Source organism: Leuciscus leuciscus (genome assembly GCF_965113295.1).
Source record: "Leuciscus leuciscus genome assembly, chromosome: 7".
Classification (NCBI taxonomy): Eukaryota; Metazoa; Chordata; class Actinopteri; order Cypriniformes; family Leuciscidae; genus Leuciscus; species Leuciscus leuciscus.
The window spans coordinates 30,366,443-30,381,436 of NC_138731.1; the positions used below are offsets into that span (position 1 = coordinate 30,366,443).

The 14,994-nt window shown below is 34.4% G+C and overlaps 1 protein-coding gene across 2 annotated transcripts; it reads right to left on the reverse strand.

Moving 5' to 3' along the window:
• Positions 1 to 25: 25 nt before the first annotated feature.
• Positions 26 to 14,140, reverse strand: LOC309502750 (sentrin-specific protease 7). 2 transcript variants are annotated; one of them, XM_082175256.1, is made up of 21 exons: positions 13,987 to 14,140; positions 13,477 to 13,588; positions 12,567 to 12,665; positions 11,290 to 11,393; positions 9,638 to 10,193; positions 8,915 to 9,209; positions 6,927 to 7,105; positions 6,694 to 6,771; positions 6,492 to 6,525; positions 6,099 to 6,296; positions 5,755 to 6,002; positions 5,372 to 5,508; positions 4,661 to 4,777; positions 2,595 to 2,714; positions 2,375 to 2,467; positions 1,956 to 2,101; positions 1,820 to 1,857; positions 1,645 to 1,688; positions 720 to 788; positions 457 to 607; positions 26 to 352 (listed from the first exon to the last, which is right to left on the reverse strand). In XM_082175256.1, the coding sequence occupies exons 2-21, from the start codon at positions 13,585 to 13,587 to the stop codon at positions 173 to 175; spliced, it is 2,997 nt and encodes a 998-aa protein (XP_082031382.1). In that variant the 5' UTR covers position 13,588; positions 13,987 to 14,140; the 3' UTR covers positions 26 to 172. The 2 variants fall into 2 exon arrangements, with proteins under 2 accessions (XP_082031382.1, XP_082031383.1); XM_082175257.1 differs by having other exon boundaries at positions 13,477 to 13,612; positions 13,987 to 14,123.
• Positions 14,141 to 14,994: the final 854 nt, after the last annotated feature.

Here is a 14,994-nt window from a genome sequence, read left to right on the forward strand (position 1 = left end):
ATCTGAGATTAAAAAGGCAAAACTATTTTATTTAATTTCATCAACATTTATTTATTTCTACAGTTTTTACAACAATGTATACAAAAGCATAAAATAATACAAAAGTTAAAAAATCAGCTAAAATATATATACATCTAGGATAAAATAATCACGTGAACCTAAAAGCTTTACATCACTGAATGACATTTCCATAATCTATTCTATCTTCTAGAGCTTCATTTCCCAAAGAGCCTTTCTGAAATCTGTACAAGTTTAGGATGAGGTCTCGAATCTCCTCCCGTTTCCCTCGCACCTGTTGCCGTGGAAACCAGTGATCCAATCTCAATGGCAAGTCAAAGTGTAACACAGGGTCCTGAAAGATACACAAACAGCATTGCAGTCGCCTTTGTGGTCAAAACAGACTCTTACACATTTTTGTATTTGAAAATCCGGAATAAAGAACGGGTGCAAGTCTACCTGTAAAAAGCTTTCAGCATATTGTAGCAGATAAAGGCCACAGTCACTGCTGTTGTCTTGTAGGGGGACCTTACAGTGGGAACCTACCATGTGGTCAACACTAAAGTCACGGTGACCACCTTTCTTTGCCACCCACTCCACCTGAAGGTATCTAAAAAAAAAAAAACTCAAAATTAATCACTTCATGTAAAATATATATATTTATAACAATTATGATAATAAATATGAGATAGTTGGACTGCTGTCAGAGAGCAAACACTCACTCGCGCAAGAGTTTGAAGATGCGTTCATGAACCGACAACTTCAGGGAATCCATTATGAGAATACATGGTCTGAAAAAATAAAGAGTAAAATAATTCTTAATAATTCTCAACATTAAAAATTTTCTGTGACTGTTCTGCCCATTAAATGGCAAAATCCCTTAAATTAAACATTTCAATTAATTTGTTAATTTAAAATTTAACACGTTAGCAGTGAAATTTATTTTCTGAAAGGCTGCCTAATAAAAATGATAGTTAGTAGAATGTTTAAAGTGGACCATGGAAGTGAAGTGTTACCTCTAAGTAACTTTGCAACTACATGTCAACTAACACTCAGAGTATTAGTTGACTGTATGCTTAATGTCAGCTAATAATAATAAAAATAACAGCTAAAATCTATTATAATGTAAAAACATCCTGTGCGTTTCAGAACTCAAAACTTCCTCGTTAATCCGTAAACAGCTTTTATTGAATCCCAGCTCAGAAAACAACTCATTTGGGATTTTGTCATATTATGACATAATAGTGCGATGAAAGACCGCCTCTGCAGAATCAAATCAATGCCTGCTTCTACATCGTGTCTTTGGCCCCGCCCACTGGCACGATAATGAGATGAGGAGAAGAGAGATACAGGATCACTGGACTAAACTGACATCACCTTCCAAAGGATCCTTATGCTAGGAAAGTGGTTATTTATTTTCAATTATGTGAATGTCTCAGTGCAGTGACTCCCTTTATAATAAATGATGCTGTCTACAGTCTAATTTACAGCATGTTTGAACTGCTAAAATCAGGGTTGAAAATGGCCTTTTATTTCTAAATTATGATCATTTTTTATGTAAAAATCCTACTAATATTATAAGTGCACCTCAGGAAACATTATTAAAAAAAAAAACTATTCATGACCCCTTTAAAAACACACACATACCTTTTACACACAGTGTGTCTTTTGCAGGTATTTTCCGTACAGTTCTACAGAAAGAGAAGCACAAGATTCTGCTGTTGCTGTGCATGTGCACATCATCTATCCATATTCCATTATACCAAATCAAATGTAATCCAATGCAGATTTATGACAGTTATCAACATTTATTTTGACTTACGAGAGGATGAGACGTGCTTGACTTTATATGACTGTCATCTAGATTAAGAACAAAAGTTTTTCTAGAATCATGAAATAATTCTTAAACTAGTCAGCATAAGTAGCTTAGTAGTAAAGCATTAAAATCCAATTTTTACCTGTATTATTGTCCTCATCACTGTTGGATCTATTCTCTCCATGTATCTCACCCTCAGACTCACCCAAACCTTCACTTCCATCCCTCTTCACATACTGCGGCTCTTCTAAGCCGGGGAAACAAATCACCACGAGGTACCAGTGAGCTCTAGAACAAACACCAGACTTGATATAAAATACTTTTAAAAACAACATGATTCACGCAGGTACATTCAAGGCAGGCACATTCAATCTCACAAGTTGCAACATACGCATAAAGTCCAGTGAGTGAACAAAAGTCCATAATATATGTCCATATGAACGCAAACTAATGAACAGAAACTAGTGATTTAAAGTACAAAAATATAAATAAAAACACTGCCCCCTAAAAGTAAGGCAGGCTTAAGTATCAAAACAATGTATTTGTATAGCTAATACTCACTCTTGATTTACAGGCACAAATAGGAAGTCTTTGTCAAAGATGTCTACATGACGAGTCCATGTCCTCACACGCTGATGTCTTCTGACCTGAGCTCTGATGGCACATATCCATCATAAAAATATATGAATGAATTGTTGTGTAACAAAAACTTTTTGTAACAATAAGCAAGTGAGCTGTATATATCAACTCTGTGTGTGTGTGCTGTGTGACAAATACTCACGGTGTGCTTGTACTGTCCTCATTAGCATTGTCTCTGCGTGTGAGCTGCTTATAGAAAAAACTGCTGAAAACATGAGATCTGTGTACAGATGGCCGCGGGGCCTTTTGCACCATAAGATACCTGAAACACACACACATAGAATACAGGAGTTAAAGCAAAAAAATAAAAATTGTGACTGAAAATGTTTCCTCGGCCAAATCCCATTCCACAGCCTGTCACACATCCAGTTTAAGAGCAGTTTTTTTCTTATTGTAATAAGGAGTATAGTAAGTACATGCTTTACCTTGCCAAATGAAATACTCAAAGAACATTTGCATTTAAAGAAAGGCCATTTTGAACTGGGTTTCTATTATTTACACACTTTTATGAAATTTCAATGTTTTTAATCTAATGCTTTTACAAGACTTGACTCTTTGTGATGTAGTCATACAAATAATTAACCATTAGCATAACTTTAACAAGTTTTTATTTCTCAAATTATAAAAGCCAACAGAGTTGGCTAAATTCAAGAATTAAAAATTTTAACCTGAGCATTATAAGAAATTATAACGCATGTTCTAACTCAACCTGTTAACACTGAACAGAAGAGGGAAACTAACAGCACCAGAATCAGAACAAAAAGTGCATTTATGGTAGGGATGGGCATTTCAAGCAAAAATAATTTTTGATGATCGCTGAGAATTATTCTATCTATTATTATAATTATTTGAAAATCACACCCCTACCCCCACATGCTCACCGTAAACGGCGTTCGCTCAAATCCCGCACCGACATTACATTTCTCTGCACTGTAGGCCTACTATACGTGTTGTAGCCATTAAAATAAAACGCATTTAGTTTCATATGCATGTTTAAATCATATAATGTTATTTTTAAATTTCACCTATGTTGATTATATGAAAAGTAAACAGCATGATTTTGACCACTTCATTAAAGAAAGGTTTTATACAAAACAAAACTTGTGAATTTTGTTTTGTATAAATTGTATCTTCATTTTAAATCAATGTTTCATCAACCAATTGCCTAGATTTAATAAATAAAGCAAATATAGCAGACAATATAATCAGGAGGCACCAGCACGATTGCATTGCTCGTGAACTGGAGCTCGTCTCATAAATGAACCGAAACTCAGCGTATAGGCTAAGTACACCGGCAAATATATCTAAAGAAAGCTTGAAATGTCTACTTTTAATAATAAAAAAATTCCAAACTAAAAGAAACCGACTACTCTCTTATGTAATCGTTTTTTTATATATATTTTTTTATTTTTATTGAACACTTATTTACAAAACACAATTTACAAAATATGTAATCTGTAAATGTGTATTTCTCTCTATATACGCGTTCACTAGCCTACATTTGGAAATTTTTGTGTAATTCTATTTATTAAACGTGTAGAATACTTTCCAAACCGTTACATATAGAATTATAAATGTTGTGTTCAGACGTTCATGATATAAAAAAAATAAACATATCAGAATAACTTTTAAAATGGAGTGAACACGGAGCAGTTTTTCCATGAGCGGGAATGGAAAACCCGGAGTGAACCGCGAGTGGAGAGAGGAACGTGCTTTCGCTCCACTCCAGACTTTGATCACATCCCCCTCAGCAGGGTGAATACACCTCTGAGTGTCTTTCCTTAATTTAAGACATTAATTACACTATTTGAGAAATTTACATTTTGAAAAGTGAATTTAAGAAATCCAAACTTTAATCCCTGAAAATACATCAGTTTGCGAGTTTGTAGCCGATATTCAAAAGAGTATTGGTTGACATGCCTGGTAGCAAGTAAATAAGACATCTTCAGGGTTATGTTGAGTTCAAATTTAAGCACCTAAAAAAATGTATGTAAAAAAAATTTAAAAAAAATAAAATGGTTGGTTGTTTTCCACATCATTAAGACAGGCAACTATGTGCAGGTTTTGAGCAGAACCAGATGCCAATTGGACCAATTTTTATGCTTATAGTCAAAAGTCCCAGTTCTTAACCCCTTTCATCCCCGAATAACTGTGAAGGATTGGATCTAATTCAGCTCCTCCCACTGAAATATTGTGTCTTAGTCTTACTTGAGGTAGAAGTCGATTATGACATCATTAAGAAACTCGCCGCTGTCTAAACATTCCAGGTCCTCTGTCGTCACGGTGAGGGCTCCTTTCGAGGGCGGAGGAGGGAACAGAATCAATCTAAACAGGGAGGAATAGTGGTAAATTAGGACTGGGGTACAGAGAATGTGTGTAAATATAGGGTTATAATTTTATTCAAGACTGAGTATGCAACTGTTCAAAAGTCAGTCTTTTTTTAAAGAAATGAATACTTGTTAAATTCTTGTCACTTTGGATCAAAGAATTTTTTTATGTTTCAAAGAAATGCTGTTCTTCTGAACTTTCTATTCATCAAAGAATCTTGAAAAAAAGTATCTCAGTATTGGCAAAAATATTAACAGCACAGCTGTTTTCAACATTGATAATAAGAGTTTTTTCTTGAGCACTAAATCAGCATAATAGAATGATTTCTGAAGGATCATGTGACACTGAAGATTGGAAAAAGGCTGCTGAAAATCCAGCTTTGTCAGCACATTCAAATAGCATATTCAAATAGAAAGCAGTTATTTTAAATTGTAATATTTCATTATTTTACTTTTTTAACTGTGTTTTGGTAAAATAAATGCAGCCTTGGTAAGCATATGAGAATAAAAAAACTAAAAAAAACTGCAGACTCCAAACTTTTGAATGAGATAGTAAATCCCCCTTAAACATGGTAAAATCACAAGTTTTCACCTGCGTGCCGGGACAGAGTGTCTGTACGGTGTCCATTCTTCTCCAATTGTAGGTGCCAAGGAAACACTGTATGAACCCTGAGCTTTTCTATGGCACAGAGTGTAGACTGGCTTCAACTGAACATCAGAATCCTGACACTGGAGACACACATTCAATCCATGAAATGGCTATATAAAAAGGAAAACATTTAATATAGCCTCCTATAATCAATAATTCTGTCTAAGCTTCCCACATCAAACTAAGCTGGAAAACAGATCATCCAAAAACCACGATGGTAACAAAATTACTAACATTAAAAGTGAACTTCAGGGAAGAACTTGCAAACAAGAAGAAAAAAAGCAAACACGCAACCTAGAATCATAGATACAATATTTTGTCTGAACCTTCACAGCAGATACAGCTGCATGTGCAGTGCTGGTTTGTGCATCAGTTTTGGGCGTCAGCAGCTGGAGCAGGTGTGTTTCCTGGGAGCTCTGCAGCAGTTTCAGGCTGTCCGACTGTGTGAGGGGGGACGAGAGGTCCGAGCCGTTCTGCTTCAAAACCAGCATGTCCATTAAAGAGGCCAAGAGCGCACTCATTATACCAGTAACAGGTTCAGCCAAACACAGCAACACACATGTACTGCCTTCAGCTGTACACACACAGGAAAACATATGTAAAAGGAGAGAGGATAAAAGAAAGTACTGTCATTACTTTAAAAAACAAAAAAACAAATCCGTAATCTCACCTGGACGCGTGCCTGACTCGATGACAGACAGGTCATTGTGTAGTTGGTGTGCCTGAGCATCAGACAGCCAAAAGAGGAGCAGAGAAGGGGGCGGGACCTCATCATCCTTAACCAGGCCACACCCCCTTAATGTAGCCCCCTCCCACACACTGTATTTGCACACGCCAGTAGCTGATATAGAAATTTTCACTGAAGAATCTGAGTAAACAAAAAACAAAACAGACAGATGTTTACAAAAATCTAAACATAAGGTATATCTTGCATATATCTTACCTTGATCTATATCTAATCTATATTATAATATAAAAAACTATGAAAATCTAAAAAAGAAAACAGTAAATGCTTAAAAATAAGTAATTTACACTTCAAAATTTTTGTTTAAAACAGGTTTACCTTTCACCGAAAAGGTGATCTTGTCTGTAGTAATCTGAAAAATAGTATATTAAAAATCAGTGACACTCCCTCATTCCTTCCAGTGAAACCTTCCTCATACACTCCCTGTTATATTACGTAAAACATATCTTTATAACTTTGATTAAAATGATTCAGACATATTTGATTACTCCAACCCATCACATCAACATATTGTTCTCACCATCATACTCTCATTGGATGTAACATTAACTCCACCCATGTGAAGGGAAGACAGCGGTAGCTCTATCACAGCAGAATTCTGACAATGAAAATATACAAACACACATCAGTACCAGTGACTAGTTGCAACACACCCCTTATGTTAAGCTAGATGGTTTACTACATATAGATGAGCTATATATTTAGTAAACTAACTATATTATTTTAGTCCAGTATTTAGATTATCATACAAACCTGGTCATATATCTCTGTAGTTTGTGAGTTACACTCAGGTGTGTTTTTCTGCTCATAAACTCTTGCTGATTCATCTACTTTATTCATGAACTTTGCACACTCCGGTGGCTGGATGTTTAAAGCAGAGGCTTCCTCTTCTCTTTCCACTTCTTCATCATCCTCTTCACTGGAGAGAACAACTAAGCAAGGTAATGATAGAATTATTGTTTTTAAATAATAAACATACAAAGTTTAGAAATAAAACATGAGGTGGACAACTTTAGAAAAAATGATTTGTTATATCTGATATTTTATGAAAATTAATGTAATTTATCAATTACATACACTACTGTTCAAAAGTTTGGCGTGGATTAGATTTTCTAAAATGTTTTTGAAAGTCTCTTATGTTCACCAAGGCTGCATTTATTTGATCAAACAATGTGAAATATCATTACAATTTAAAATAACCATTTTCTGTAATGGTAAACTGAATTTTTGGCAGCCATTAAGCCAGAATTCAGGTTCACATGATCCTTCAGAAATCATTCTAATATGCTTATTTGGTGCTTAAGAAACAATTCTTATAATAATAAATGTTGGAAACAGTTGTGCTGCTTAATACTTTTGAGGGAACTGTGATACATTTTTTTTCCAGGATTCTTGATGATGAATAGAAAATTCAAAAGGAAGTTTGATGAAAGTTTTTTACTGCCACTTTTGATCTATTTAATCCTCACTGGATATATATGAACTAATTTCTTTCAAAGAAATAAAATCATACTGACATAAACTTTAGAAATTTTTTTTTTTAAACGTTTATTACTATGTACTGTTATTAGGGGTGTGAGCGATGTCACGATTCAATACAAATCACGATACTGAACAATATTTTAAGCCAAAATCGTTCTTTTTTAAATTATTATTACTTCTACGACATGTGGTAAAACGTTAACAAAAAAAATCAACTGGGGTAGTGGACTTGAATAGACTTGAACTTGGTCCTGGTTCCAATACACAGGGAAGTGGTGACACCAGAAAAAAAATATTCATGATTCTGAAGCTGAAAATGCAGAATTATGCTAGAAACATATGCTTGCACTGTCACTGACTACATATAAATATAATGTAGGCCCTTTTTTCACTGGTAAAATGAGACATTTGGCATTATTAAGACCCACAAATATTCCCCCATTGCATTATTATACATTATATTAAACATTAGCTATATATAGTAGTTTAATGTAATGTATTGCTGTCACTAAAACTAGTACACTCGCAGTACACTCATGCCTTCAATGCAGGCATCGAACACAGCACTCCTGGTGCTCATGGAGCAAAGTACTGTCTCTCACTTTATTAATGCACTTACATGGTAAATCCATCTAAAACACTTTAAATCATCATACTACTACAACTAAATGCGATACGGTGATTAAAATGATGTTTCCACTTTCACTTTGAGGAGCCGCTCCAGCACAAAGCAATCAATCAAAGTTCTAATCAAAATTGTCTCCATTTACTCACTCTCATGTTGTTCACAAGCGTCACACATTTGAACATCCGTGTTTACTACAGTAAGTGCATTGTAAATCTGTTTATCATATAAAGCCATCGTGTCTCTTCATAAGACATGAATTTGGATTAGACCGCTCGATTGATTCATTTTACGATGCCTTTGTTGTTTTTTTGTTTTTTTAGAGGAATGGACTTTAAATGAAGGAACAGGAATCTCACAGGTTTCTTAAATATCTTCATTTGTGTTTGGAAGATAAACGAAAATCTTATAGGTTTGAAACGACATGCTGACAGAATTTACATTTTTAGGCGAATTATCGCCTACCTTATAAATAGAGTAAGCTGAGTCATGGAAAAAACTCTATATCGTGATCACCGATTTATATCGTCACATTTTTATATTGCAATAAATAGATATAATGATATATAGTTACGCCTCTAATTGGTACATGTTAATGAAAATGATTGCTGAATATTGGGCACTAATCACTTACTAGGTTCAGATGGGTCGAGCTTAAAGGATTCTGTGATGAAGCTCCGTCCCTCTGTACTCCCAGAGGCGGGGTATGAGTTGGGACCCTGTTCACCTGAGAAGCTATCCATACGACACCTTTTGACTGGGATTTGCCCCTCAGCTCCAACCGAGAGGCGTAACACACTTCCTCTCATCCCTTCCACTTCCTGCACCACCTCTCCATTCTTGCACAATTGATTTTCCTCATCTCCTGCAGAATCCTTTGGGGGCTCTTGTGTTTCTCTCATTTCTTGCTCATTGGGTAGATCAAAATTCTGTAAAATCGAAGGCAGAATCAAAAAGGATGATCTACAATAAAATGGTAACGTTTCTAAGTGAATCCTAAACGGATGTACTTAAGAATATATTATTCTTATATTTTTCTTTGCTAAACCTTATAATTGCGATTAATCTCATGATTACTAATTATGAGATAAGATAGTGCAATTCATTTTTTTTTTTTTACATTATTTGTTATTTATATGGAAACCGCCATAATTCATTTTTTTCCAGGATTCTTTGATGAATAGAAACCTCTTGTAACATTATAAATGTCTTTACTGTCACTTTTCATCAATTTATTGCATCCTTGCTTAAAGTAATCATTTCTTTAAAAAAAAAAAAACCCGACTGACCCCAAACTTTTGAATGGCAGTGCACATTAAATGTTCCAATGTCTTTTGCCAAGGTGTACAGGTCTTACCTCGCTATCTGATATTTCTTCTCTCGGGCTACCCTGCATTTCTAATGGTGACGAGGGACTGCATACAATTTCAAATCCAGAGGAAAGCGCTTCCTCATGCTGTGGAGATCCTTCAAGTGATGCGTCATTCTCTTTAAAAATAAATGGTTTGTTCTGTTTAGCAAACTGTTCACTAATCTGAATAGCCTGTGGCAAGTCGCTTTCTCTGGGTGAACAAGAGTTACTTGATACTTCAGATGAATCCGTGAGTTTCAGTGATGAGTTCAGTTGTTTGGATTGCAGATTTTTGATTTCCTTGTGCAGACATGACTCATTTTCAGTAGAAGACTCAGTCGGATTATGGGATGGTGAAGTGGCATTTGGTTCAGTAGAGTCTGTTCCTTCTCTTTTTGTTAAACTGGATCTCCTCTTTTCTTTAAGCGTAGCTGTTGAGGAGTGATCACTCCGTCTTTTGCTCTCTGATTGGTCTGTCTTTTTGAAAGTCTGCCCACTACATTTTAGATTCTGTCCGATCTCTGTCTGAAGAACATCTTCTAAGACAACTTTAACCTGACGCCTGTGGGAAAAGAATAATAAATATTAAACAATCAACAATCAAATTGATATTGCTCAAACATACACACACATACATACACATATACATATATATATATATATATATATATATATATATATATATATAAGTAAATGACAAATATAATAAAACAAAAGACTGCCAAATAAAGATCACAAAATATTTTAAAATTATAAATCATAAATTATATTTGCCTCAACAAAATACAGCATAAAAACACTGTAGCTCCTTAACTACAAGACAGACAGTTTAAACATTTGGTACATGCTTCACAGCTGTTTATTGACCCTTTAACTAATTGTACATTAGCCATTTTAACATATTAGCAGTGTGCACTTGGAATGAAACGGGTCAACATGCACAGATGGTGCACAAATGATAAGAAAAAAAAACGTCAGTAGGAGAGTGTAGATGTGCACCATATCATGCAAAACAGGATTTCCCTCTGCTCATTTGAAACAAGAGTCTGACATACTATATTCTATATAAATTCTCCCTCCCCAGATGGTTTAATGAAAGTAAGCATTAAAAAAAGTATGTGTAACAACACAAAAACAGCGATGTAGTATTTTTTGTATTTTTCAAAACTTTATCCAGCAAGCCTATTTCAAGGATCAGAAAGAGGGTGGAAAATTACAAAAAATTACTTGATTAAAATTATAGGTGGACATCAGGGAAAATAATACAAAATCTGGCCAAGAGCCAGTTTTCATAGGAATTTGTTAATGCCAGATAAGAGACACTTCAGTTCTAGCAGTACAGTCACTACTGCACTCAAAATGCATCACTTCCTCTGCCAGGAAACAGGTGTTGGGTAATCAAGAATGTTACAAATTCTGTTTAAAACCTCTGAAATTTGAATTCTTGTCAAAATACATGCAATATTGAGTCTATCACACAAATGATCACACATGTAATTGACAGCAAGTCATTCTTTTGTCATTTGTGTGGTTCAAAACGACATAATTCAGATAATGCAATGTAAAAAATACACACAACATAACTAAACGTTTACAGTGAGTGACGAAGAACGGGCTTCGCCTTCGGGATCTGAAGGTTAATGGGGAAAGCACGTTACCTTTGGATTTCCTTCCATGCTGTATGTTCTTTAATGCTGTTTTTTAGTGATTTGGGATCTGACTGGGAGGATGTACCATTTGAGGCCAGCTGTGTCCAGTGGATCTAACAGTAAAAAAAACAAAAAGCCAATCAGAAACTGCCAAACGTTAGGACATATCAGGTTGAATTGTTGACAGAGGTAGTTTACTGGATCAGGAAAACATCTAAAAACAGATAAACACATTCTATATTAATTTGCCAAAAGAATTCTGTTCTTGGCAACCATATAGGTATGCTTATATATAACTATATATTAACTATATAACATGGTGAACATGCATAATTCATTGAACACTTGTGTGTTTTATCATATTGCTGTAGTTTCTGATTTATAAAAACAATAACACACAAAAGAACTATAATTATTTGACTAAATGTGCAAGATAAATATTATTTGCTTCTATGTATTCTGTCAATGCTGCTGCATACATCAATTTTGTTAACCTTACATGAGTTACATACATTTTCTTACACAATTATGATATATATATATAAAGATATGTTGTATGTTGTTTCTGACAGAGGGAGTAGTGAAGGAGGACAAAAGTAATGGTTTAAAAAGAGTGTCAACTGTGTGTCATCTGTCATACACCTGGTGAAAAACTCGGATATATTGTCTTTTGAGTTTTTCTCTCTCTCTGATGTTTCAAAGCTGATAAACAAATGCTGTGAGAAGCAACTTGGGAATAATTATTTCTTTCTGCAGTAAAGGTAAGTTAGGCCGAGGAGAGTTTAGGAAGTCAGATAAGATGTTTCCCATTAAAAATATTTACGCACGTCAGGTGGGCATGCATATTATGGAATGTCGATGAATATTATGGGATGTCAAGAACTGAAAAATGTACTTATATGATAAAAGGAAGAAGAGGCCTTATGATAATCTGCTCATTTTTTTATCCAATCAATTTGAAAGTCTTTGTTCAATGATAAAAGAATATGTATGATCTTACTGAATAAATACTCTGTTTTTCTCAGAGCTCACTTTGTAGGTCTCTCAGATATGTTTTGGTAGTAAGAGAAACATATCTGAATCGCAATTTCACATAAATACATTTTATTTAATTTTTACCATTGAGTTGCCTGACTTTAATTTTATTGGTGAATTTCCACCACAAATGTCCATAATGTCTTAGTGGTCCAAATGTAGTTCTTTACTAGAACTTTTAAAAAATCATTTAAAAAATGTCAACAAATACACAAACACATAATGCATTACTTCCTGTCATTCTCATTCACCTTGGACTGGCTCTTTGTCAGATCTTTAAACATCTCCGTATCTGCACACTCATCCTTAGCTGCAGAAACTCTCCTGGGGATCTTAAGGGGACTTTCAGTCTGAGACACATGAAGAGATGGGTTAAACTTTTGATGCAGAGAGATCCAGGCATACAAGCAATAATTATGTCAGACTCACAGATCAAATTTGAATAAGGACTAACCAATTTATTAAGTAAACATGTAAAATGATAAAGACAACAAATGAAGTAAATATGAAAATTATAATAACAAATAGGTTTAAACAAAAATAATGTTTCTCTTATTAAATACTTTATAATGAAATCCAAAGTATTGTATCTAACTGATGAAGATTTTGAAGATCTGAGTATGAGGAAAAGACCGAAAAGTAGTAAGACATTTGCACAATGAAAGGAGATGTAAAAGAAAAGAGACACCATTTGTAAATAATCAAACATATCAGCGCATTTAGTAGAAAATATATAAATGATTAAAGAAATCAATAACATGTAAAAGAATAATAATGCAACAAGGAATATAACAATGACAATTAAATGAATACATAGCTATCAATGACAAGAGATTCATAAGATTCATAAAAAGGAATAATTAATAAAAGATATTAATCAAAATAATAAATTTGAATATGAATAGTTTTGCATACACTAACTTTGTTTTAAGGTGTCCTTGTTACAGTGTAATAATACATTAAGTAATAAGTTATGAGTAATGTTAATTAACAGCATGTACTTACTATAAGGTTAGGATTAGGTTAGGGTTAGTTGCATGTAATTACACATAATTTACTGTTATTACTACAATAAGTACATGTAACTTATGTAACAAGGACACTGTAAAAGCACTGAAACACCTCAATCCTTCCTCAGTGTTGTTTAAGTCATGGACATACCTGACAGTTGCCACGTTTGAGCCCAGGTGAGAGAGTCAGAGCTCTCCTCCGGTCCAGAGTAAATTTACACGGATCAGAAAGAGGGCTGTTGCGGGTTTTTTCATGTGGCATTCTGCAAACAGATGTTTAAAGGCCTCTTTGAGATCACAGATAAAGCAGTGAGAAGAACAACAATCATGACAGGATAAGAACCTTAATATACTACTTTGTAGATTGTTTTCCACAATTGTAAGTCGCTCTAGATAAAAGCGTTTGCTAAATGAATGCATTTAAATGTACCGCTGCAGCCAGTCCTAGAAGAGCTAAATCAAGATTATTTTATCATTAGATGACTTTAACTAATATACCGAGTCAAAAATCTGCACATTGTAACTCTTCACTTCTGTCAGTGCAGTAAAACAGTCAGCAATTTACACTGATGCAAATTAAAAGTGATCTTAACTGGCCTGTAGCTAAATACAATGTCCTATTATATCTTCATCTGGTTTCAAGTTTATATATTGCACCTACTTTTTAAGTCCAGGAGTCAGTTCAAGCTGTAGAACATGTTTAATGAAGATAATTCAGTTGCTAAACAGAAATGAGCACATGAATATTAGGATTATATTCCTCGATTGAAAACTTCCGCCACTCACAGGAAGTCGGGTTCTCTTCTTCTCTTCTCCCCACAAGGTATTGTGCGCCATCTAGCGCCATGGAGGAAATGTTAAGTTAAATATAAACTAGCGTAAGCTCCTTTTTTCCCTGAGGTTGAATCGTAGACTGTACGCAATTACAAAGCATGGACAAAACAAAAGTATTCGGACACTCAAACAATATATTTTTGTTGAGCATTTATTAAAAATACACAAAAAACATTGATGTTATAGGGAGCTGGTTCTCTCAAAACGCTTTCTCTATTCTCTCTCTTCAAAAGCTTTTATTATGTTGGAACATGGCAGGGATTTGGTCCCATTCAGACATAAGATCACCAGTGTGTTCAGGCACTGACGGAGTCTCACAGTCAGCAATCCAATTCATCCTATAGGTGTTCAAATGGGGTGCAGGTCTAGACTTTGTTCAGGTTTAATCACACCAGGGTCAGTAGAACATTTGTCTATGCACAGGGACATTGTCATGCTGGAGCAGAAAACAACCGTCCTCAAACTGATTATAATATAATATAACTAATATAATATAATACATGTATAATATAATGCAAATCTTATTTGCTTTTGTGTTTTGCTTATGTTTCTTTTTATAGTTTACACTGTGTGACACAATATCCTTTCCCTGTCAATATTGTACACCATGACCATGAGTATTTATCTAGATAACACTTATAATTACACATCTAAATAACAATACATATATTTTCAACTTTCATGTTGTTTGAAATAAATCCTTTGATTACGGAGATCATCTCTAACCCTGTGGAAGAATTATGTCATTGTGATGTCATCATTTAAATACAGAAGTGTGTTTATCTTATCAAAGAATAGAGGCTCATAGAGTGGACAGGTTAGAAGAAATGTTTAT